Source organism: Ochotona princeps, chromosome 24, assembly GCF_030435755.1.
Source record: "Ochotona princeps isolate mOchPri1 chromosome 24, mOchPri1.hap1, whole genome shotgun sequence".
Lineage (NCBI taxonomy): Eukaryota > Metazoa > Chordata > Mammalia > Lagomorpha > Ochotonidae > Ochotona > Ochotona princeps.
The window spans coordinates 10,013,543-10,037,251 of NC_080855.1; the positions used below are offsets into that span (position 1 = coordinate 10,013,543).

At 50.4% G+C, this 23,709-nt stretch overlaps 1 protein-coding gene and 1 pseudogene across 3 annotated transcripts in view; both read right to left on the bottom strand.

The window, feature by feature from the left end:
• The window catches only part of SRL (sarcalumenin), a 50,610-nt gene that overhangs the window by 4,774 nt on the left and 22,127 nt on the right, over positions 1–23,709 (bottom strand). For 2 of the 3 annotated variants that reach the window (XM_058680991.1, XM_058680990.1), the window contains exons 2-4: positions 11,322–11,423; positions 8,429–8,524; positions 409–525 (exon numbers count right to left, since the gene is read on the bottom strand). In XM_058680991.1, the coding sequence (XP_058536974.1) occupies positions 409–525; positions 8,429–8,524; positions 11,322–11,391 (283 nt within the window). In that variant the 5' untranslated portion in view covers positions 11,392–11,423. Of the gene's footprint in view, positions 1–408; positions 526–8,428; positions 8,525–11,321; positions 11,424–13,363; positions 14,648–23,709 lie in introns of all 3 variants that reach the window. The other variant, XM_058680989.1, reaches the window with a different exon arrangement.
• LOC101517734 (transcription factor Spi-C-like) lies at positions 5,477–6,317 on the bottom strand (annotated as a pseudogene).

Here is a 23,709-nt window from a genome sequence, read left to right on the forward strand (position 1 = left end):
TTTCTGTCTCCATAAATTTTCCATCTAGATATCTCGCATGAGCAGAATACAGCCCTTGTTTTCTGCATCCGACTTGTTTCACCCAGCTCAGTGACTTCAAGGCAGCGTGGGCCTGACATACCCTGATAGCCGTGGCCCTTCATTTCTAGGGCTAACACTTCATTATGCAGGTAGCCCACATCTGAGCATCTGCCTCCACTGCTGGGCATTCAGGCTGTTTCTACTTTTTTTGACTGTTGTAAATAATGCCAGTTTGAACACTGGCATAACTGCCAGTTTCTTTTTACTACCACACTGAAGACATTTATAAATATTTTCATTTTTCATAGCACTTTTACAAAATTCAAATACCAACAATCTCTCTCTTTCTCTCCCTCCCCCTCTCTCTCTCACACACACACACATTACCTGTATAGAGCTGGTAGCGTGTGTCTTCCAACCCAAGGAGGTAGTTTATCATGGTGGATTTACCAACACTCCACGGTCCCAGGAATAGCACCATAGGCTTGGAAGTAATTTCCCCATCTGTAAGTAACAGGAATTAGAAATACAAGTGAACTAACAAAGGGCTGTTCCTGTAGAAGGGCCACTGCTCTCTGAAGCATCCTGCATGTCCGGCCCTCATCCAGTTAGGTGGATCAGACAGGTGTAGAGCACTCGGTCACACTTTTGCTACATGTTAAATGCAACTAATTGCTCCATTAAGAGAATGTTTGTGAGGCCAAGAGTTAAGGGGCCACATGGGATCTGTATCCTGTATCTGTTTCCAGCTCCACCTATGACCCCAACTTCCTTCCGGTTGCACCCTGAGAAGCAGGAGGTAACAGCTCCAGTGGGTGGGTCCCTGCCACCAACAGGGGAACAGGGGACTCCAATTCATTCGCTGTCTCCTGGATGTTACAGGCATTTGGAAAATGAACAGTAGATGGATGATTCATTCTCTCTCTCTCTCTTTCTGTGTGTCCCTACCTCCTTCTCTGCCTTTCAAATAAACAATGAAAGTAAATAAACAAAAATTAACACAAAAAATGACAGAAGCAGTTACTTTGTCCTTTCTCACATCTGTGGCACAGCTGCTGGCACCAGGAGGATCTAGGTGAATTCATTGAGCAATGTTCCTGGCTCCTGGCTTCTACCTGGCCCAGCCCCAACTATTCTGGCCTTTTGGGGAATGAACCAAAGATGCAAGATCTCTTTATGTCTCTCCTCTCTTCCTGTGTCACTCTGCCTTTAAAAAATAAATAAATATTTTCTTGGGCCTAGCGCCAGGGCCTAGTGGTTGAAGTCCTCGCCTTGAATGCCCCGGGATCCCATATGGGCGCCGGTTCTAATCCCGGCAGCCCCACTTCCCATCCAGCTATCTGCTTGTGGCCTGGGAAAGCAGTCGAGGACAGCTCAAAGACTTGGGACCCTGCACCTGTGTGGGAGACCTGGAGGAGCTCCTGGTTCCTGGCTTTGGATCGGTGCAGCACCAGCCATTGCATTCACTTGGGGAGTGAATCATTGGACAGTATGTCTCCTGCTCTCTGTATATATCTGACTTTGCAATAAAAATAAATAAACCTTTTACAAAACAAAAAAAAATTCTTTTTTTTTTTAAATTCTTTTTTTTTTTTTAAAGATTTACTTTATTTTTATTACAAAGTCAGATATACTGAGAGGAGGAGAGACAGAGAGGAAGTAGAGCTGCCGGGATTAGAACCAGCAGCCATATGGGATCAAGGCGAGGACCTTAGCCACTAGGCCACACTGCCAAGCCCCCCCAAAAAAAAATTCTTAAAAATTAGCTTCTAGGGCCCAGCACAGTATCCTAGTAGCTGAAAGTCCTCATCTTGCATGCACCAGCATCTCATATGGCTGCCGGTTCATATCCTGGCTGCTCCACTTCTCTTGCAGCTGCCTGCTTGTGGCCTGGGAAAGCAGTAGAGGAAGGTCCAGGGCCTTGAGACCCTGCACTTGTGTGGGACACCCAGAAGAAACTCCTGGCTCCTGTCTTCTGATTGGTTCAGTTTCAGTCATTGCAGCCACTTGGGGAGTGAACCAGTGGATGCAAGATCTTTCTTTCTGTCTCTCCTCCTCTCTGTAAATCTACCTTTCCAATAAAAATAAATATTTTTTTTAAATTAGCTTCCAAAATCTGAGACAACTTTGCCATTGTCCAAAGCCACTCAACTAAGAATCTTTGAGTTCCAGGGGCCAGTGTCCAGATTCTGCCAGAGGCCATATAGAGAGAATACCCTGCAAGAGTAATTCCAAAAGAAAAGCAGAACTGTCTGGTGCTTTCAAAGCCAGGGCCGCAGCGGGAGGGTAGGAGGCCTTCCACCTGGGTTGTGGTCAGTCTCACTGCTGGTTTACAGCCTCAGGTCCTCCCTGGACTGAAGCCCTGAGGACCAGCTTGCGCAATAGAGCAATGGAGTCCCAGACCTCTTTATCACCCTGACCTAACAGTAGGCCCAAGGGCTGGCATTTGGTGCAGCAGCAAATTAAGGTCCTGCTTAGGACACGGACACTCCATTTTTGAGTGCCTGATTCAAGCCCAGTCACTCTGCCTCTGATCCAACTTCCTGGCTGGATCAGGACTCCTGGCTTCAGCCTAGCCTGGTCCTGGCTGTTATGGACATATGGGGAAGATATGTGGCAGTGGGTGGAAGGATTCCTATTGCTCTTTCTTGCTCTGCATTTCACATAAAATGAAAATATATAAATCGGATTTTAGAAGGAAAGTGTAGGCCCTATTCTTTTCATGAAATTTTTTTTACCATCTTTTTAAACATATTTTTATTGCATTTCATTTTTTTTAAATTAATTACATTGCATTACGTGATACATTTTTTATGCACTGGGATTCCCCCCGCCCCTCCACGGCAGATTGCTCCACCTTGTTGCATTTCCATAATTCAAATTCAGTTGACATTCTTTCATTGGAGGTATTTACCAAGCATAAAGTCCAGCATCTAATTGTTCTGGTAAGTTCAATGGTTTGTTGGTGAGACCATCTCTGGTCTGAAGGTAGAGCCGGCAGAGTATCATCCCAATCAATTAAAAGCCCCAACATAATATTTCCAACCATTTAAGGTCATTGGAACAACAACCAGGATCCCTGAGTGGTCCGCAGAAACAGAAGAACAGTAAACTTCCTTTGGGACTGGGGAGAGGAACTTTCTCTGGTCCTTGTCTGCTTCCAATTTTGGGTCCCCACCCCCTCTTTTAATAAACATCAGGAGCGCTCCAGAAACCCCTCAAAACAAACAAACAAACAAAACTAGAATAGATAGAGAACAACAAGGAAAGCTTAGAAACAGACAGGAAACGGTCAGCGGAGATGCACTTATAACTCACTGGGTGGGACACAAAGATTTTTTACCATTTTACTGTATTTAATGTCTTAATTAAAAAATCAGTAATATAAAAAAGTATAGAGTGAAAGTCTCCCATCTGTCCCCAACCTGCCTTGAACCTAGCCAGTAATAGATAATGCTGCTAATTTCTGACATGCCACTTCAGACACTCACACACGTGCAAGCAGTACCCATACATGTCCACAATCCCTAGTCTTTGACATGGCAAGGACGCAGTGTACCTCCTATTGTGCACCTTCACTTTCATGCAATAGTTCTCTTAACTGGGGCTTTCTTTATATCCTAGAAGACTAAACTGGTGACCCTTAATTGGTGAGCATATCTGTTTCACCTCAAAGGGCTGAAATGGTCCCAGCAGCCTCTCCCATCTGTATGGCTGTCATCCAGAAAGGGAGAGGATGGCCGAGATGGTAGCAGGAGTTCCCCAGGAGATTTCTTAAACGGTTTTACATAGGCCAGGTGGCATGAAGGACGATGTGGGACCTGCAAGCACCTAGACAAACCACCACCATCATGGCCTTCCCAGGTGGCTGCCACCCCGGCTTTCTACAGCAGGGGGCAGCGTGGGCATGTGCAGGCGAGGATGTGGAACTGGACGCTGGCAGGAGGCTGAGCACAGGCTCCAAGTGCACAAAGTCCAGCCCAGGAGCCAGGAAGCCCTGGGGTGGTCGATGGCCTGCCGGTGCTGTCAGGACAGTGGTTTCCCATTTGAGCCATGCCCACTTGGTCTCAGCTGGGAGAGAAGGCAGGTGCTGGGGAAGGAACAGAGCCCTGGGGTAGAGGGGGTAGAGGAGGGCACCTCCACCACTGAGCCGGGATAGGACTGGCTGCGAGGAACAGTAGAGTACAGGCAGCCCCAGGACTGGGTTTCCCTTGGAGGAGAACCAGGAAGCCACGACCCTGATTCCAGCTGTGGAATCCCGTGGAAATCTGCACTTCTCTGGGCACCATGTTCTTCTCAGTTATAAAAGTGAGACAAGTAGAAGGAGGTTCCTAGATATTCATGAAAAACAGACATCAGGGAGGAACTGAACATAGATGCTAACTTATCTGGCACCAAAATAAGCTTGTCTTCTGCTTTCATTTTCTTTTTAATTTTAAAAAATTATTTTTATTATTTTCCATGATAGCACTTTGTATAGGGATTCTCCCCCCGCCTTTCGTCCCTCCCATTTTCCACTTGCACCATTTCCCAACCATGTATATTTTTAAATATTTTATTATTTATTTTTATTGGGAAGTTAGATTTTACAGAAAGAAGAAGAAACAGAGAAAAAGATCTTCCGTCCGATAATTCACTCCCCAAGTGGCCACCATAGCTGGAGCTGAGCTGATCCGAAGCCAGGAACCCGAAGCCTCTTTTTTTTTTTTTTTAAAGATTTATTATTATTATTGGAAAGCAGGATATACAGAAAGGAGGAGAGACAGAGAGGAAAATCTTCCATCCGATGATTCACTCCCCAAGTGAGCCGCAACGGCCGGTGCTGTGCCGATCTGAAGCCGGGAACCAGGAACCTCTTCCGGGTCTCCCACACGGGTGCAGGGTCCCAAAGCTTTGGGCCGTCCTCAACTGCTTTCCCAGGCCACAAGCAGGGAGCTGGATGGGAAGTGGAGCTGCCGGGATTAGAACCGGCGCCCATGTGGGATCCCGGGGCTTTCAAGGCGAGGACTTTAGCCGCTAGGCCACATCGCCGGGCCCCCCGAAGCCTCTTCTTGGTCTCCTGTGTGTGTGTGTGTGTGTGCAGGGTCCCAATGCTTTGGGCCGTCCTCGACTGCCTTCCCAGGCCACAAGCAGGGAGCTGGGTGGGAAGCAGGGCTGCTGGGATACAAACCAGTGCCCACATGGGATCCCAGGCACATACAAGGAGAGGATTTTAGCCTCTAGGCTACCGCACTGGGTCCATCCCCCCATATTTTACAATAGTATAGTCGTTAAGTAAGTCACAAGATTAACACACTACTATTTAAGTGCATCAAGGGCATTGTAGGTATAGACAAAGGCAGAAAACACCTCTGCTACTGACTAAAAGGACTCCAGTTAAATATACCTTGACAATATGACGCTAGTTTTTCGGGTTTTGTTGTTGTTTTCAGGTGGTTGGTTAGTCCTGACTGGCTTAACCTGTGGAAACTGTAGCTGTGGGCACCGACTGCACCTGCCGTACAAGAAAGATCTTGAAGCATGTAGAAATTTCCCAACAAAGACACCATGAAATGAGAGAACATCACGCAGCAGCCTGGGTGACTTAATTCATGACAGGTGACATATGTATGGCTGTGATTTGCATTCCAAGCATTTAGACTGAGGTACTCTTGATCAGGTTGAAGGTACTGTGAGTAGAGTCTTTGGAGAACGGCTTTGCTGCGTTGGTAAGTTAGCTTTCTCTGGACTTTGATGATTTCCCCAGTTCTTCCATAATTCCTCAGTGCCATGGCCATTTTTTGGTAAGTCATGGTCTTCCGTTACCTTTTCTTTGTCCCCAGAGTTCAGCAAATTTCTCTTTGCTTTTTGATACAAACTGGAAGATATCTTTGTTTTTATTCACCCACTGGATACAGGATGCCATCTCAGGATTACACAGGGACTCGTGAAGGTATTCAAACAGTCGGAGCTTCTTCCTGCCTTTTGCTCCTTTTTGTGGGAGGAGAGCAGGTTGTTCCAGCTGGTTTTCTGTTGTGTGCTGCTGAGATTGGTGAAGATTCCCTTCCAGGTAGAAGTCTGCAGCTCTGTTCATTATGGTTCTCCAAGCATGAAGAGGCTTCTCTGCAGGCACCATATCACAGCAGCTGGCATTTCCTGACATAAGGACAGTGGTTGACTAAAGTCAGGTAATTTTTGTAATCTGGGGAGAACTGGAAATCTCCAGGGGAATGTTGCCTAAGTACCTCAAAAGCATCTTCAAATGCTTGGCCCAGCTTGTCTTGTTCAGTGCAAGTCATGCTTCACTAATGAACTGACAATCCTGTGTATCAGAGCTTAATCTAGCAGGCACCTGTAAAGGGTGGAGATAGCTTGTCCTTCTTCTGAAACTCACGTACGTGTGCATCGCTCCTGCTTTCATTTTCCTTGATCTGTTTGGAGTCTCTCTGTGCACATGCAGATACACCTACCCACTTGTCAGCATGGGGAGAATAAATGAGATCATGCAGAAGTAGCCAGTTACCACTCACAGTCAGAGCCACGGTAATACCACTGAGTAAGCTCTCAAAGAAGAGCAAGTAGCAGGGATGTGGGGAGCAGAAACACTTGTCTACCATTACCGTAACACATGCCGGCACAATCTAAGGCAATTTGGCAACAACTACCAGAGCGTATAACTCCAAATATTCCCCTTTTAAAAAATTTCTCTGTAAATAGACTTGTATGAGATATAAAATTACAGTAGTGGGTCATTTTTAAAAAATGGAAAATGCCGGGGCCTGGCGCCAGGGCCTAGTGGCTAAAGTCCTCACCTTGAATGCGCCGGGATCCCATATGGGCGCCAGTTCTAATCCCGGCAGCCCCACTTCCCATCCAGCTCCCTGTTTGTGGCCTGGGAAAGCAGTTGAGGACAGCCCAAAGCCTTTGGACCTTGCACCCATGTGGGAGACCTGGAAGAGCTCCTGGCTCCTAGCTTCGGATTGGCGCAGCTCTGGCTGTTATAGCTGCTTGGGGAGTGATTCAACGGACAGAAGATATTTCTCTCTGTCTCTCCTCCTCTATATATAACTAACTTTGCAATAAAAATAAATAAATCTTTTTTAAAATGCCCCTTTTTCTCTCAGTCAAGTCCTGGTTCACAGAGTGTGGTGCATTTATTCAAAACAGGAGCAGGCTCTACCCACACGTGGGTGCACAGATGCACACACACACGCTCAGCACACACTCACGTGCACACACACGCGTTTGCCTAATCTGATATCATCTTTCCTAGAAGAAGACACATTTTTGTATGTTCACACATGCAGAGGAAAATCTGCAAGAAACTGCAACTGTGGGTGACTCTGGGAACAGAAATAGAGAACTTGGAGAGCAAGAAAGGAATTTTTATTTTTCAACATATGAGATCTTCAAAAATTCCACACTACCTCCCTCCCTCTTTCTCCCTTTGCCTTTGAAATAAGTTAGCCTTTTCAAAAAATTCAGTGGAGGAGCCAGCATTGTGGCACCGCAAATTAAGCTGCCTCCTGCAGCATCAGCAGCCTATACAGGTGCTGGTTCAAATTCCAACTGTTCCACTTCTGATCCAAGCTCCCACTGATGTGGCTGGGAAAGCAGCAGAAGATGAACCAAGTCTCTGGACCCCTGCCACCCATGCAAGAGAAACCTGAAGCTCCTGGCTTTGGCCTGGTCCAGCCGGGGTTGTTGTGGCCATCTGAGGATTGAAGCAGATGATGGAAGATCTCTGACTCTCTGTCTCTCCTTCTCTCTCTGTAACTCTGCCTTTTAAATAAGATAAATAAATCTTTTTTTTTTAATTCCAAGAAAAATGTACATTGTAGGATAATTATGCAGGAATTTCAAAAACAAAATAGCATCAAAATAAATGTCTTTTAATATCATCCTCCATGAACTTTTTGAAATATCCTCATATACTATTCTGCAATATTAGAAAATTTTGTGTGTGTGACAAGTGTATTGTGCCTGTATTGTTTTAAAAACCAATTTTTAAAAGAATGTAGGCACAAGCAAGGCTATGCATGGAAGTGTAACAGGAAGGCAGGAGAAATCCAAGCCAATCAGGTGACACGGACCTCAGCCATTGGGGAGTAGGCCTGGCGGGCCCTTCAGCACAGGTGGATGGAAGCTGGGGTCATTGCCTTAAAGTCAGAACCTCTCTCTCTCTTTCTCTCACTCTCTCTCTCTCTCTCTCTCTCACACACACACACACACACACACACACACACACACACACACACACACACACCAGGCCCTTGAGGCAAGAGCACTCTGTGTGACAAGAGCAGCGCACAGGCCTGAAGCTGCTTGGGAGGGTGCAGCCCTGCACACCTGTGTGGGCACCAGCAGGTCAGAGGGGTGGGGGGCAGTGACTCTGAGAATGAAACCCCAACCCTGCCCAGGGCTGTACCTGTGATCTCATGCTGACGCAGCTCATTGTATTTGTAAGACTGCTCCAGGGGCTTGATAGATGAATGGTAGATTTTTCGGAGCCGCTGCAGTACCGCTGAGGACAGATAGGGACAGGGGTGAGTGTCATGCAGGGTGTGCTCCAGGCAGTCCCTCTGCTGTAACAGAGCCCCACCCCCTGTGCAGTTCCTCTGTTTCCCGGTGGACAGCTGGTGTGCTCAGATGCCCAGTAACTCTGCCACACGCCTGGAAGAAGCCAGTGCACAGAAGGACCCTCAAAACTACTTAAGCCAGGGTGAGTGTTTGGCCTGACAACTAAGAGGCCCATGTCCCATACTGGAGCACCAGAAGCCCCAGTCCCAGCTGTGGCTCCTGACTCTAGCTTCCTGCATGCAGCCCGGGGAGACGGCAGGTGACACCTTAAGCACTTGCGTTCCCACCCAGGAGCCAGAGTCTCTGACTGTGTTCCTGAACACTGGGTTTGATCCCACCATTTGAGGGCTTTTGGAGAATGAACCAGCATGTGAGGGCTATCAGTCTCTCTTCCTTCCTTCCTTCTCCCTAACTTTCAAATGAACAAATAAATGGAAACATTTTTTTTTAATCCCAAAACCAAAAGACTCTCCCACCTCTGGCTCCTTCCAACCTGCAAAGCTTCTTCACTTTTCTTTTTCTTTTTCTGTTTTGACCGAACTCCTCCCTTCCTCCTGCCTCAGCAGTTTTTCTGAAAACTGGTTGATACCTGAAGATCCTTTCTTTGGAAGACAGGAATCCCACCTCTCTCTCTCTGCTGTCCACCCTGTGTGTTCTGCCTTCAGTCCAGGAGCCAGGGAGCCAGAGGCCCAGCAAGCCAGCAGGGTAGCAACCCCTGGCCTTGCCGCTCCTGGATCCAGATGCTCCTGGGAAGAGCACAGTCTCAGGACAAGGCTGGGAGCTGGACAGGCATGAGGGGCAGCCTGCTGCTGCCTAGCTCAGTGACCCGAGCAGTCACGGCCTTGCTCTGCACTCGCATTACCTCATCAGCTTCAACAAGTAAGGGCTTCAACATTTTAAAATAAAGCGCATAGCGCAGTAGCCTAACAGCTAAAGTCCTTGTCTTGGACGCACCAGGATCCCATATGGGTGCCAGTTCTAGTCTCAGTGGCACCACCTTCTATCTAGCTCCCTGCTTGTGGCCTGGGAAAGCATCTGAAGACAGCCCAAGGCCTTGAGACCCTGCACCTGTGTGGGAGAACTGGAGGAGCTCCTGGAGGAGTTCCTGGCTCCTGGCTTTAGATCAGCGCAGCTCTGGCCATTGTGGTCGTTTGGGGAGTGAATCATCGTACGGAGGATCTTCCTCTCTGTCTCTCCTCCTCTCTATATATCTGACTTTCTAACAAAAATACATAAATCTTTAAAAAAATAATACATGGGTCTGGCATTGTGCAGTAGGTTAAAGTTACCACCTGCAACACTGGCATCCCCTTTCACACCAGTTGCAGTCCAAACTATTTGTAATCCAGCTTCCTCCTAAAAGCACCTTGGAAAGAAGCAAAGATGGCCTAAGTACTTGGGCATCTATTTACCACCCATGTGGGAGATCCAGACAAAGCTTCTGCCTTTGGCCTGCCCCAACCCTGGTCACTGAGGCCATTTGAGCAGTGAACCAGCAGACAAAAGACCTGAGGCTCTCATGCTCTCTCTCTCACACACACACACACACACACACTCTTCCATTCAAATAAAATAAATAAAGCTTGGGGCCAGCACCATGACATAGTAGGTTAAGCATCCACCTGCAGTGTCAGCATCCCATATGGGTACTAGTTTGGGACCCAGTTGCTCCACTTCCAATCCTACTCCCTACTAATATGCCTGGGAAAACAGGTACAGATGGCTCAAGTCCTTGGAACCCAACACCCTTGTGTGAGAACCAGAAGAAACTTGAGGCTCCTCATTTCAGACCAGACCAACTCCAGATATTAAAGCCATTTGGGGACTGATACAACAGATAAAAGATTCTGTTGTTCTCTCTTTCTCCCTCTCCGTAAATCTGCCTTTCAAATAAAAATAAATAAATCTTTAAAAATAAATGCACAGTAAATCTTTTTTAAAAAGAGATAAAGGGTGGTTTTCCACTTGCTGGTTCAGGCCCTATAGAAGCAACAGGAAGCTCTTAGAGAAAATCCCGCAGTAAGGAGATCAATGCTGACGGAAAAGCCCCTGGCCAAGGGCATTTGCCTCAGAAAGATGCAGATCTCGATCCACATCACAGCAACTGTCGGCTTCCTGTCTGCCCGCCACACTGAAGTAGTATATTTTACTGAATCTAACTCTGCTCGCTCCTCTCTGTATTCCACTCCGGTAAATTTTTCCCATCTCTCATGACCAGACCTCAATTGGTCGCCTCCTGTGATACTCCCCAAATGGCTACAACAGTCAGGTGGAAGCCAGGAACCAGGAATGCCATTTTGGTCACCCATGTGGGCGGCAGGGGGCCAAGTACCTAGGCCATCTTCTAGTGCCTTCCCAGCTACATCACCAGGAAGCAGGATGGAAAGCAGAGCAACCGGGACTCCACATGGAAAACACCGGCCCTAAAGGGGGTGCATTCTCACTAATCCCCCACTCCTGCCAGAGTGCACAGGTTAGTACACCCTACACTGTACACCAGCATTAGCCTCCATGCCCTCACTACCTGGGATCACATCCCCCTCTCTGCACATATGGAACCCCCAACCTTGGTCTCTGCTCACAGAACCAACTCCACACAGTCCCCCAGGCACAGGAGTCCTCTTCCCTTGGGGTCCTTACCACCTCACAGCCCTCCCACCCCCCCGCCGCATCCTAGCTCTCAGTCCCCTCTGGAGCTCTGCCTGGCCACCAGCCTAGCGCTGTCCTGCTCCTCTGGTTACCTGAGTAGTCATCAGCCGGCTTGTCCTCATTCAGCATCAGGGTCTTCTCGATGTGCGATCGATCCCTCATTGGGGCTTCCTCACTCACATCTTCTGTCTCTTCTGTGGAGAGAAGCAGACAACTGAGCACCAGGCCCCTCAGAAGACAGACTAGAACTGGGCCTCCAGCAGCAAGTGCTAAACTGAGTTCTGTCTTTAGGATGGAACATGAAAACCTGTGATCCAGATGATTAAGCTAACAGGTACTTACTGGGAATCTACTAGGTACTGATCATCACACCAGGAAGGCAGTGGTATCCAAAACAGGCACAGAACAGCACTGGCCCTCAGGAAATTTTCCTAGAGCCCAGTGACCAGAAAGCCAAGAAAGTCTCTATAACAGTGTAACACACTCACGTGTCACTTGGCTCCTCCACGCATCCTGAGAAATGTGGCATCAGACCATGTCATCATGTGATGTCAGCGTTTCTACAGAAACCTCGACAGCCTGGCTGGCTACACACCTGAACTCCAAGTTCAGTCCACACTTCCAGCTGCTGTAGTGAACACCACAGGCAACTTGACACAGTGCTCATTATTTACGTCTCTACACAGCAGAGACTCAGTAAAAACATTAAGTAAAAACCGCTCCAGCTCCACAACCATCTTACAGGACCACACCACACTCCGGGGCATGTGGCCCATCAGGGAGCAAAACATCATTGTCCTCCATGATCGTAACCATGCACAGCGAAGTCGCCATGGAAGGAGGCATTCCTAAAGAAATGTGCCTAGACAGACTACCAGGGGACTGCAGAATTAGCCAGGTGGAGGGGAAATTGGGGTGCTGGGAAAGCCCCTGACAGGAAGCAGGGAGGAAGGGACCTGAGGGAGTCATGGGGTTGGCATTGGCAATTCATTCCAAGGCAAGGGTGGCCATCAGTGGGTATTTCTCAAGATCACATTGGCTGGATGGAGACAGGAGGAAGCATAGTGGGGCCACCTGTTCTCCCAATCATGAAAACAAAGATATCCAAGCCTGCTGCCCTCCAGCAAAGGGGATGCTCACATCTAAGACCATGGCTGTTTCTTCCCAGGCTTCCTGCACAGAATCCTAAGAGATCAGAAAGATGGACCTAGGCACAGCACAAAGCAGGCAGGCTCCGAGGGGGTGAAGATTCAGTGTGCCTTGGGCAGGCCACACCCAAGCAGTCCCTGACCCAGAATACAGAAGGCAGGAAATGAGGAGGAACAGTCCTCCCTTTCTGGAAGGTGCAAGAACCTGACCAATGACATGTAAATCAAACTCTGCAGGGAAAATGTGGTTGGAAAGCAAACTGGGAAAGAGAAGCCTGGGCCTTAACCCACGTTGACAGCCCACATTCTGGTTGGCTTCAGCAACTGGGCTTCAGGGGCCTGCAGGGTCCTAATCACCCCAACATTAGATGGATTTCAGATATTGCCCCATGGTTCTGGCCCCACCTTCCCCCATTCTTTTATATCCCCAGCCTTTTAAGGGGATAGCCTTTTAAGGGTGGCTGCCACTGCTTCAGGTGGGCATTTGAAGGACTTAATCCATCTGAGCTCTTCCATCACAACCTGGCTCCTAGTGCCAGTTCTCCATGCTGATCTATGGCTGCATTTTCAAGCGGAGGCCCAGGCATCAGCCCAGAAAGTGGTCACCTGCATAGTTTGCTCCACTGACTCCCTGCATGTCAATGCACCAGCTGGCCTCAGGACCTCAAACCTGGCACTAGTGCCCTTGCTCTTCTGTCCTCTGTCCTCTGTCCTTAAGGCCTGGTCCATATTAAGGCTCATCTAGGGACCTTAACAGGGACCCTCTAGGGATCTTGACTCAGAAGTACCTGGATCCCTCTGTGACCCCTATACTCAGTACCTCCAAAATGGAAGGCGCCTGCAAGGACTGGTACCCTGGATAGGGCTCCTATCTAGCCAAACCAGAACTAACCCCGGGCTCTCCTTCCCCACTCTGCCCCTTCCTGTCCCATTCCACACACAGCTGCCTGAGGTTCCTGGGTGGCTTTAAACAAATTCATCCCTACCCTGGGGGATAGTCAGGGAACTCCCCGAGCCCTCATGTCCCTCTCCAGGTTCCTTTGCCTCAGTGTCCTTGCTGCCTGCAGGCCTGGAATTCAAGTCCTCTGTGCCAGGCTGAGCCTCTCCCCCCGCAAGGCTTGCAGTTCCTCCTGCTTCCAAGGGCTCCCCAGCCTCCTCAGAGGCAGCCCCTGCTTCTTCTGAGCTGGCTCCATCACCGCTGTCTTCTCCAGAATCTTCCTCACTTTCATCTTCCTCATCACCCTCTTCTTCAGAGGAGGCCTCCTCCTCCTCCTTGGGCATCATTGGTGCCTGGCCCTCAGCAGGATGGTCCCCCTCCATGCTCCTTGCCTCGGAGCTCCGGGTGCCCACAGACTTAGTGCTGGCCTCTGCAGCTGAGCCAGTCTCCTGGCTGGGATGGCGGTTTTCATGGTCCTCAGCCCCCTGCCTGGCTTCTGCATCCACGTCAGCCTCTGAAATTTCTTCCACAGACACAACACTGGCAGCTCCATCTGTTTCTGTGGGCCCCTGGCCATGCCCAGGGATGCCATCACCTTCTGTATCCAAGGTGTGGACCTGCTGCCAGTCCTCAGCCTCCTGCCTGGCTTCTGTGTCCACATCAGCCTCCAGACCTTCTTCCACAGCATGGGGGGCTCCGTCTAACCTGGCATGGTCTTTGTCTTCTATCTCCAGTGTGTGGCTCTCCTGGTCCTCTGAGGCAGGGGAGGCCGTGGTAGCTTCAGACTCTGCCGTCTCTGCAGCTGCTCCTTGCTCGGGGTTGTCCCCTAGGATCCCTTCAGCTTCCTCAGGGACCTTGCCACTCCCAGCCTGGCTTTTTATTTCCCCACTGGCAGCTCCCTCCAAGCAGGGCTCCTGCCCAGTCACTGCCTCTCCTGGTCCCTCTCCCGAACTGAGCTCTGGCCTCTCCTCTTGCAAGGACCCCTTATCCCTTCCTGCAGGAAGGGCACTCGCTGCTGCCGGGCCCTGCTCTTCCCCAGGCCCCGCGGCATCCCCAGATGGAGCTGACTCAGTGGTTGAGGCATTGGGGAGGCTGGCTTCGGACTCGGAGCCCGGGCCGGTGGCAGCTGGAGGGGCCCCGGCGGCGGTGGTCCACTCCGCACTCTTGGCCGCCCTGCTGTCTGGGTAGTGAAGGAACAGGGTCTCATCTCCTGGGGCCGCGTCTGCATACAGAGCCCTTTCTTTCTCCTCTAGACTTGCGTCTCCAGCAGAGAAATGATTCTCCAACAAATTGCCAACATCTTCTGTACCACCCGAAGCAGGGACTTGCAGTTCTAAATGATTAGAATATGATTGGTCAGTTTCACAGGGCTGGCACTGGCTCTGTGTCTCAAAAAAGTCTCACATCAACCTAGGCCCCCTCCTGTGGAAGAGCTGTGTGGGCTTGGCATGGAGCATTACGCCCACCTCCCCTGGGGTTTCCATGACAACTCTGTGTTTAGTGAGCACAGCAGGTGTTATCCTGCCTCCCTTCCAAGTGGTGGAAACTGTGGATCAGGGAGTGAAAGGACAGACTTGCTGTCCATCATGAAGGAAGCTGGTAGTCACACTGACCTGAGAATCTGAAAACTCTGATCTGACCTCAGACTTCCTGCCTAGGTCCTGACCACTGTATGTAGGTGGAAACTTGGACGAAACCTTCCAGTCCTTTCTCAACCTTGCTGATGGGCACGTGCAGCCCAGCTCACCAGGAGATCCACCCAAGAGAGGACTTCATGACTCTCATTAAGCAAGGTGCTTTTTATACAGCTCTCAGCAAAGGAGTGAAAACAGGTGTCTACAGGCCAGATAATCTCGTGTTACAAGGCAAAGTACTTAGGGGATTACATGTGGCTCTCATCCTTATTAAGTCACACATCCAACTCTGTCCCCTTAAGGGCAGGCATTTGCTGGCCTGGCTGTGTTAGAGGGACCGGCCTGTGCAGGGGATAGCCAAAACTGGCAGGGCCTGGGCTTCCCGATGGCCTCAGCCAACCCCTTCTAGGGGATCCCCTTCTAGGGCTATAGCGTCACCTGGAGAGCACAGGCAGGGCACAGGAAGAGCAAAGCAGGAGAGCAGAGCAGGGCCTGGTCTGCGCCAGAGACCTCTGCCAAGGGTCAAGTTTAGAACTGTGGGAGCAAGAAAAGGAGAGGGTGGCAGGGATTGCAAGCTGGGCTCTGTTTGAGGAGGAGGCAGCTGGGAATGAGTGGACCAAGGCTGCCCTGCTGCGGGGAAAGGAGAAGACTAAGACAATCACAGTCTCCTCGTTTGACTGCTTCTCAAGCCACACCTGGGATCCCATCTCTGCCTCCTAGAACAAAGCCTCAGATTACCCCCAGGTGTTCCCAGGGAGCTGAGTCAGCCAAGAGGAATTAGGAAAGACCCCAAAGACAGCCAACCTCCTGTCAAAATCTGAAGGGAGGGAAACTGTGAGGCCTTTTACCACCAGAGAGCCTGTCTCCTCCCGGCACTATCATACACGAGTGCATCTCACCACCATGTTTTCAAGGCTGGGTTACTGAAAGTCTTTCATCTGCCCCGAGACACATGGTCACAGGTGCACCCAGAGCCATCTACTCCAGCGGCCAGGCTTTCTACACCATATGTTTGGGGAACCTGATTTTTTTTTTTTTTTTAAGATTTATTTTTATTACAAAGTCAGATATACAGAGAGGAGGAGAGACAGAGAGGAAGATCTTCCGTCCGATGATTCACTCCTCAAGTGAGCCGCAACAGGCCGGTGCGCGCCGATCCGAAGCCGGGAACCTGGAATCTCTTCCAGGTCTCCCACGCGGGTACAGGGTCCCAATGCTTTGGGCCATCCTCAACTGCCTTCCCAGGCCACAAACAGGGAGCTGGATGGGAAGTGGAGCTGCCGGGATTAGAACCGGCACCCATATGGGATCCTGGTGTGTTCAAGGCGAGGACTTTAGCTGCTAGGCCACGCTGCCGGGCCCGGGCAACCTGATTGTTACCTTCCCTGCCTACATGTGCCTTCCCCCTAGAATCATGCTCTGAGCTGCCCCTGACCCCTTACAGATTTTTCAGGAATCGGTTCCTAAATTTGTGTTCCCACTACCTGGGACACACAGAAAGAAAGAGAGATACATGGTTAAATTTGGGTACCAATAAAAATTCCTGATCCCTCAGTTGGAGACAGCATGGGGAGCTAAACACGACCATTTAAATTTTCTTTCACTACCACCTAAATAGCAGTAACTGGCTAAGGCCATCAGACTTCAAAGCTGCGAAGGAAATGGCCTGACCTCTGAACTGGGCTCCACACCCAGTGAGGACTCAAAGCATGGGTGAGAGAGCAACATGCCCTGAGAGCCCAAAGGACTGCTAACGCCCAGCCCCAGGCCACACATACGGATCAAAACATGCATGTAACAAAAGGCCCAGTCGGGGAGATGCTGGTCTCTGCCACCAGTGAACTGCCTCTCCCCTGCACCTCCCCTCTCAGTGGTTTTGATTTAAATACTCTTGCAGGGGTGAGGGACCTACAGCCCACACACAGGCCATGGAAGAACCCCAAAATCATTTGGCCTTGCTCTACCAAGGCAAATGTAGGACTTGAAATTCAACAAATCCCTAGCAGATCAATTTTTAAGTTGATAATGTTATATGGCCCAGGAATGGTGTTATTAATATTAAAATGATCCATGGCAGGGAAAAATGTCCTAAAGCCTGGACATTCCCAGCATGTGGATTCAAATGGCCCTAACAGACAATTCTAAAGCTCAAAGATAATCCTAACGTGAAAGGCTGTAACAGTGTGACTACTAAATGGAATAACCCTGACCTCAAGCCCCTCCTTACCGGAAGGTGCCCACTAGCGTCTCCCAGAGCCTGGCATCTCCCCTGGGAACAGCAGTGGCTGAGGTTCCTCCAGGGAATCCAGCACTTTCCAGACTCCCACTGCCCTCTGATCATGTGATGATGGTGATAATGGTAATGTTGATGACCGTGGTAATGGTGGTGGTGGTGATACGGAGCTCAACAAACTCCAGATATGACCCTCTGTGGGATTTTCAATATTCTCCACAGACCACCATACCCTAGCAGGGACATGAGGGCCACAAAGCCCCAGTGGGGGATGAGAACTCCAATCAGTGGGGATGTGCCATGGCTCTCACACCACTGGTCGGGAAGCCCAGCCCTGCATGTGGTTTATCACGCTTACATCCACATTGTTCACTCCCAGGTTATCACAGCTGAGTGCCAAGCTGTCCCTGACCCGTTAAATAATCTGGAATGAAAAAGACTGAGGGTGGTAGCTTCATGCCCTGTGATCTTCCTTCCCATGTTAAAAATAGCTTCCCTGACAGTCCATCAGTGAAACAAGCTGTCCCTCAGAGACCCCAGAACTGAATCCCAAGGAAGCAGCTGTCCCCATTGGGCCTCACACTCCGCTGGGTGGCACAGTCAGAGGCTCAAAAGTCTGCAACGACATTCAGCAAAGCTTGTTCAGTGCCTCTTCCCCTCCCCCCACCACACACAACCTCCTGTGGCTTCTTGCAGAAGTCCCTACTGGTGCCTGGAACAGGGGGTACAGGGAGGGCTCAGAGGACCCCAAGCACACTGGATGGGTTGAAGGAGCTTCAGTCTACCCAAGAACATGCAGTACCACACACATGTGCTGTGGCCAAGGCTGCCACCCTGGCCCAGACAGGTCTGGGCGCTGATGTCAGGACACACAAATAGCAGACCCGCAGCTCCACTCCGACACAGAAGGCTAAGTGTCTCACCACCCCAAATGGGGAGAGGACAAGCCTGTCCTGCTTCTCTCTCAGCACCCCCTTCAGCCATCAGCCTTTCCTGGGCAACCGTCCTGTCAGTTGTCCCAACAGCCCCACAGCCTCAACCATGGCCCCAGGCTTAGTTCCTCACCCTATTCCACCTCCAACCCAACATTTCTGCCCCTCCTTTGGCTCCTAACTGGTCTAAAACACTTTCACATGAACTAACAATATAGGGGCTGCCAAGGGCCCTGGTGAGCCAACTGTAAAGGAGCAAGCTCTGGCCAAGAGTCCTAGAAATGTCCCTCCAGCCAGGGTCAGGCAGGGACAGAACCCATGCCTGTGGTCCTCAGCCTAGAATCCCTTCTGCTCCCAAGCACATCACATAAAGTGTTAGGGTTCCTCTGAAGTGACTGCAGTTGGCCCAGCCCCCCAATGTGAGCACTAGGCCCTCCACCCACCCTGTGTTGCTGCCCTCCTCAGATCTGTCTGCTCTCCCTTTCTGCCCCATGCGAGGGGAACAGAGATGGAAGCAGATTAACCACCAGCACCCCTTTCCTCTCTCTCCCTGCAACCTCCCTAAAAATACCTTCTTTTCAGTCATTTCTCCAACATCCAAGCCTCTCATCCAAGCCCCCTCCCACCAGCATCTTTCCACCATGCTGAGTTGCAGGTGTGAGGCTCAGTGAGACTGTGTCTCACCCTGGCACAGGACTCCATGTTCATGGCAGTTCCATGGACATGTTCTTCCTGATTCCCCCACCCCCAGCAGCTCTCTAAAGCACAGAAAGCAAGGACTGTTAACCTCTCATGATACGAGGAAGAGGCATAGCAGAGTGAGTCAGTCATTCCAGGAATGGGCTAGAATCTGGCCAAGAAGCAGAGTGGGCCCCCAGAGCCCATAGTTCTACAAGCACAGCTACCCAGTCGTGGGGTCAGGTAGAGTGTGTCGTGAGGGCAGCTTGGGGGACACAACTTCCGAGAACCTCCACTCTGGGTGGGCCCCAACAGCAGGGCCCAGGGGGTCTGCCTGATGCTGAGACTAGACATGTGGATAAGACAGGTCAGAACCCAAGACCTCTCGTGTTGCTAACTGGAACCCATCTCCAGGGCACCCTCACTCCATTTCATACTGCCCAAACCTCCTTAGCGGTGTCTCTTACAAGGATCTGTCACAGTGGTTCTTCCAGGGGACTTGCAACCCAGCTGAAGTAAAACCGTTGTGACCCAAGTCACATGTAAGTCAAATGGTTGACCATTTTCTACACATAGCTTGTGCAAATCAGTCATCAGTGACCAAATCCCAGAAGAAAAAAACCCTTTCTGCTTCTACACCTGGCCCCTTGTGGTGCAGGGAGTTGGGAACCCCAGGCCTGGCATGCAGCAGATCCCGTTCTTCCTGTCCCCCTCCCTCAACCTGCTGGGGCTTCCCAGAGGCTATCGAGGATGGCTGGGAGCTCTTCAGGGCTGACCCTTCCTTCTCTGCTTCTGGCTGTGAGTCAGCTGCTTCTCCTGGTGTCTGTTTTCTCTGATCCTTACTCTAGGAGCGAAGGTTCACCCCTCAGAGTCCTTCGTACTGACACTTCCTGGGTGAAGCCCTCGGAGGACTCAGCAGAGGGACAATGCCCTTGCAGACTCAGAAGGGAAGTGCTTGCCAAGGAAGGGTTGTCTGTATCCTCTCACCACCTAAGACATTCCCTTGCAACTCCATGACTTCCACCCCCAGGCCTAGGTGACCAGCTGGCTTCCCAGCCAAACTCCTGAAGTCAAAGCTAATCTCAGTAGGTCGACCTGCACTTGGCCAGCATCCACTCCAAAAACGATCTCCCCAGGAGCCAGAATACACTGGATGATAGAGGGAGCAATCAGAGGGAACCTTTAAGACAATCAGTTTGATTTCATTCATGCATGGGGCCCTTGATCGCAGGTAACAGCCAGAAGCAGACCTATAGCCACAGGTTCACTGACACTGAGTGTTTCCACAGCCCAGCCCTCCAGCACTCTGACACCACATGGCATCTGCAACCCCAACCCCAGGCTCACTGGGTCAATGAGTAGGGTTATATCTGCCTTAGAACAGCCACTTCTCAGTCAACCCTCCTCCACCTCCTTCCACAGAGAAATCTAGTGTCTTCATGTCAAAATGGTATCCCATACATTTTCCTACAGATGGCAGGACTGTATTCCTTTGTATAGCTCTATAATATTCCATTGTGTACCCCTTCTGTGTGTATACCTATTCTTTATCTGTTCATCACTTGATACACATTTTGATAGATTCCAAAGTTAAAAAAAAAAAAAACTTTTCAAGTGTTTAAGGATATGGGTATGCTAATTAACTTGACTTGGTCTCTGCATATTGGATACATGCTGTTGAGTTACCACAATGTACTTCACAAATATGTACAACGAAAATAAAAAGGTTAAATCTTCAACACAGCTTTTGTATCCTGAAAAGTTCAGAGAATTGGCAGAATATCTTCCTTCCCCTCCATTCCCAACTGCTGGGAACTCCTGGTTTGGGAGACTCAGAGATACACTGCTACATGCCCCAGTACCACGGTGTCCGCACGTGTGCATCACTGAGGACCACAATGTCCACATGTACGTGTCACTGAGGTGTGCACACATGCGTATCACTGAGGACCACAGTGTCCACATATACATGTCACTGAGGTGTCCACACATACATGTTACTGAGACCATGGTGCCCACACATGCGAGTCACTGAGGACCACAGTGTCCACACATGTGTGTCACTGAGGACCACAGTGTCACACATGCGTATCACTGAGGACCACAGTGTCCACACGTGCGTGTCACTGAGGACCACAGTGTCCACACGTGCGTATCGCTGAGGCACAGGGGCTCCATGACTGTGCAGGTAAGCATTCACATTAGAAAAGGAAGCAAAATGTTCAGGGCTGATTCCTTGGTGCACAGGGTTGACTACTGAGTCCCCACTCTCTCAGAGACAAGCCACACCTCAGCTGAGTTCCCAAGGAAATGCTTTCTACCTTCCCAGGGACTGAGCTCCACAGCAGAGAGCAAGAAAAGAGAAGAGACTCAGGGAAGTCCCTAGACAGATGGAGGCAGGTGCCTGGCTTGCCCTCTTCCTGCCTTCCTAGCATCTGTGGGAAGGAGCTACTGGGGGAGCTGAGGGTTTAACTCTGGTGCACAGAGCAGGCAGGGATCCACTGGAAGTCAAAGCACTGTGGCTCCCTCTAGGATGCCCTGGGTTATGTGGCAGGTGAAGCGAGAACTCTGTCTGATCCCCAGTCTGAGCGAGGATCACAGCTCAGGGCCTTCCTTTGCAACCCTCCTGGTGCTCAAAATTATCCAACATAGGTCTAGAAAAATAACCATTAACTCCTAGAGGAACAAAGGCATTCGGCCCAATCCCAAATTTACTGAATGGCCAACCCAAAAGAGCTCCTTCTGCCTGGGCTGCTGCCAGCCAGAAGCAGCTGGGGTAGGGTTGCAGGCACCCTGGGGTCGTCCTGCTCTGCTCATGTGGTTCCAGCTGATCTGGTAACAGGAATAGGTCTGAGCTGACAAGATTCTCAAGTTAAGAGCTTGCCCTGGGCCCAGCACCGTGGCCTAGCAGCTAAAGTCCTCACCTTGAACACACCAGGATCCCATATGGGTGCCAGTTCTAATCCCAGCAGCTCCACTTCCCATCCAGCTCCCTGCTTGTGGCCTGGGAAAGCAGTTGAGGACAACCCAAAGCCTTGGGACCCTGTACCCACATGGGAGACCTGGAAGAAGTTCCTGGCTCCTGGCTTCGGATTGGCTGGGCATTGGCCATTGCAGTCACTTGGGGAGTGAATCATCACACAGAAGATTTTCCTGTCTTTCCTCTCTGTAAATCTGATTTTCCAATAAAAAATAAATAAATCTTAAAAACAAAAAAAAAGACTTTGCCCTGCTGAGCCCAGAATAAACCCTTGCAGTCACTGATTCCATAAGGGAAGCCCTAACTCCGCTGGAAGCAGTGGGGCTACCACAAGTCCCCCTCTCCCCATGCACCCCATGCACCCCCTGCACTCCACCCCACACAAATGTGTGTGCACAGGGCAAGAAAACAGATCCTTCATGAAGGCTACTACTGAGAACGGGTGAAAGGCCTTTCCATACGTGAGAACAAGTAAGAGCCCTTCAGGACACTCTGAGACAGCCACACAATTGGAGCGAGGCCACCAGCAGTGCCATTGGCGTCCTCAGCCTCACAGTAAGCCAGCAGGGGACGAGGAGACAACGGGCCCTTGAGAAACGAGTGGGGCCTGAGCCAGACAGGAGTCCTGGCCCCCTTGAGTGGCACTTTGCTGGAGTGAAATCAGAGCTAATGTTTCTGTGGTGTGGAAAAGCCTCCAACAGGGGCCTGTGCAGCCACCTGCAGCCCCTCCTCCACCGATGCCTGGAGCTCTGCCTCCTTGGCTGCTCCCATCCCAGAGAAGCCACCCAGTTCCACAGTGGCTTCGAGTCCAGCAAGGAGGAAGGTCAAGCCAAGGGCAGAGCATTTGGGCCCCTGGCCCAGGGCCCTTCAGGCAAAGCTGCTGTCCAGGCAGCAGGAGGCCAGATTTTCCACCTCCTTTCCCAGCAGGCAGTACCACGCCCATGACAGATGGGCTCCATTTTCAGGTCTTTACATACGTGACCCCATGTGTCCTGTGACTTCATCCTTAAGTTTCTTTTCACTTCTGAAATTGGAGAGGAACCTAGAAATGAACTAGTCCAACTTCTTCACTTCCCTGGATAAGAAAATCAAGGCTGAGAGAGGCCAAAGAACCTGCTGGAAGTCACAAATCTGGGGTGAGATCAGGAGCAACCACAAGCCTGCTTCTGTGGTCTTCCCATGGGGCTCCCCAACAAACACAACTTCTCTCCCTCCCTGGTACTTGCAGTCCTTCTATGCCTATACCCTGTCCATTCCATCTAGAATACCTGGTATCCTGGAATTGTTCAGCCCTGCAAAGGGTGGCCCCTGTGATTGCTCCCCACAGGATACACAGCTTGAACGTGCCATCAGGCTAGACCTCAAGCAAGCTCTGTGTGGAGATTTCAGGAAGGCCTGAGATTTAAGCTCCCTGCCTTGGTCATTAAGTGTGATATTTCCCATGTCACCAAAAGAACACAGTTAAGAATATTGCTATCGGGCCCGGCATGGTGGCCTAGTGGCTAAAGTCCTCGCCTTGAACGCCCTGGGATCCCGAGTGGGCGCCGGTTCTAATCCCGGCAGCTCCACTTCCCATCCAGCTCCCTGCCTGTGGCCTGGGAAAGCAGTCGAGGACGGCCCAAAGCTTTGGGACCCTGCACCCGCATGGGAGACCCGGAAGAGGTTCCTGGTTCCCGGCTTTGGATCGGCGCAGCACTGACCGTTGCGGCTCACTTGGGGAGTGAATCATCAGATGGAAGATCTTCCTCTCTGTCTCTCCTCCTCTCTGTATATCTGACTTTGTAATAAAAAATAAATAAATCTTTAAAAAAAAAGAGTCTTGTTATCATCATCACAGGGGACAAAGGGGAGCCAGTTTAATGAGAACTGCATGAGATCAGCTCTCAGCTCAGCTTAAGACAGCAGAAGCCACAGAAGACAAGACCAGAGTCCTGAATC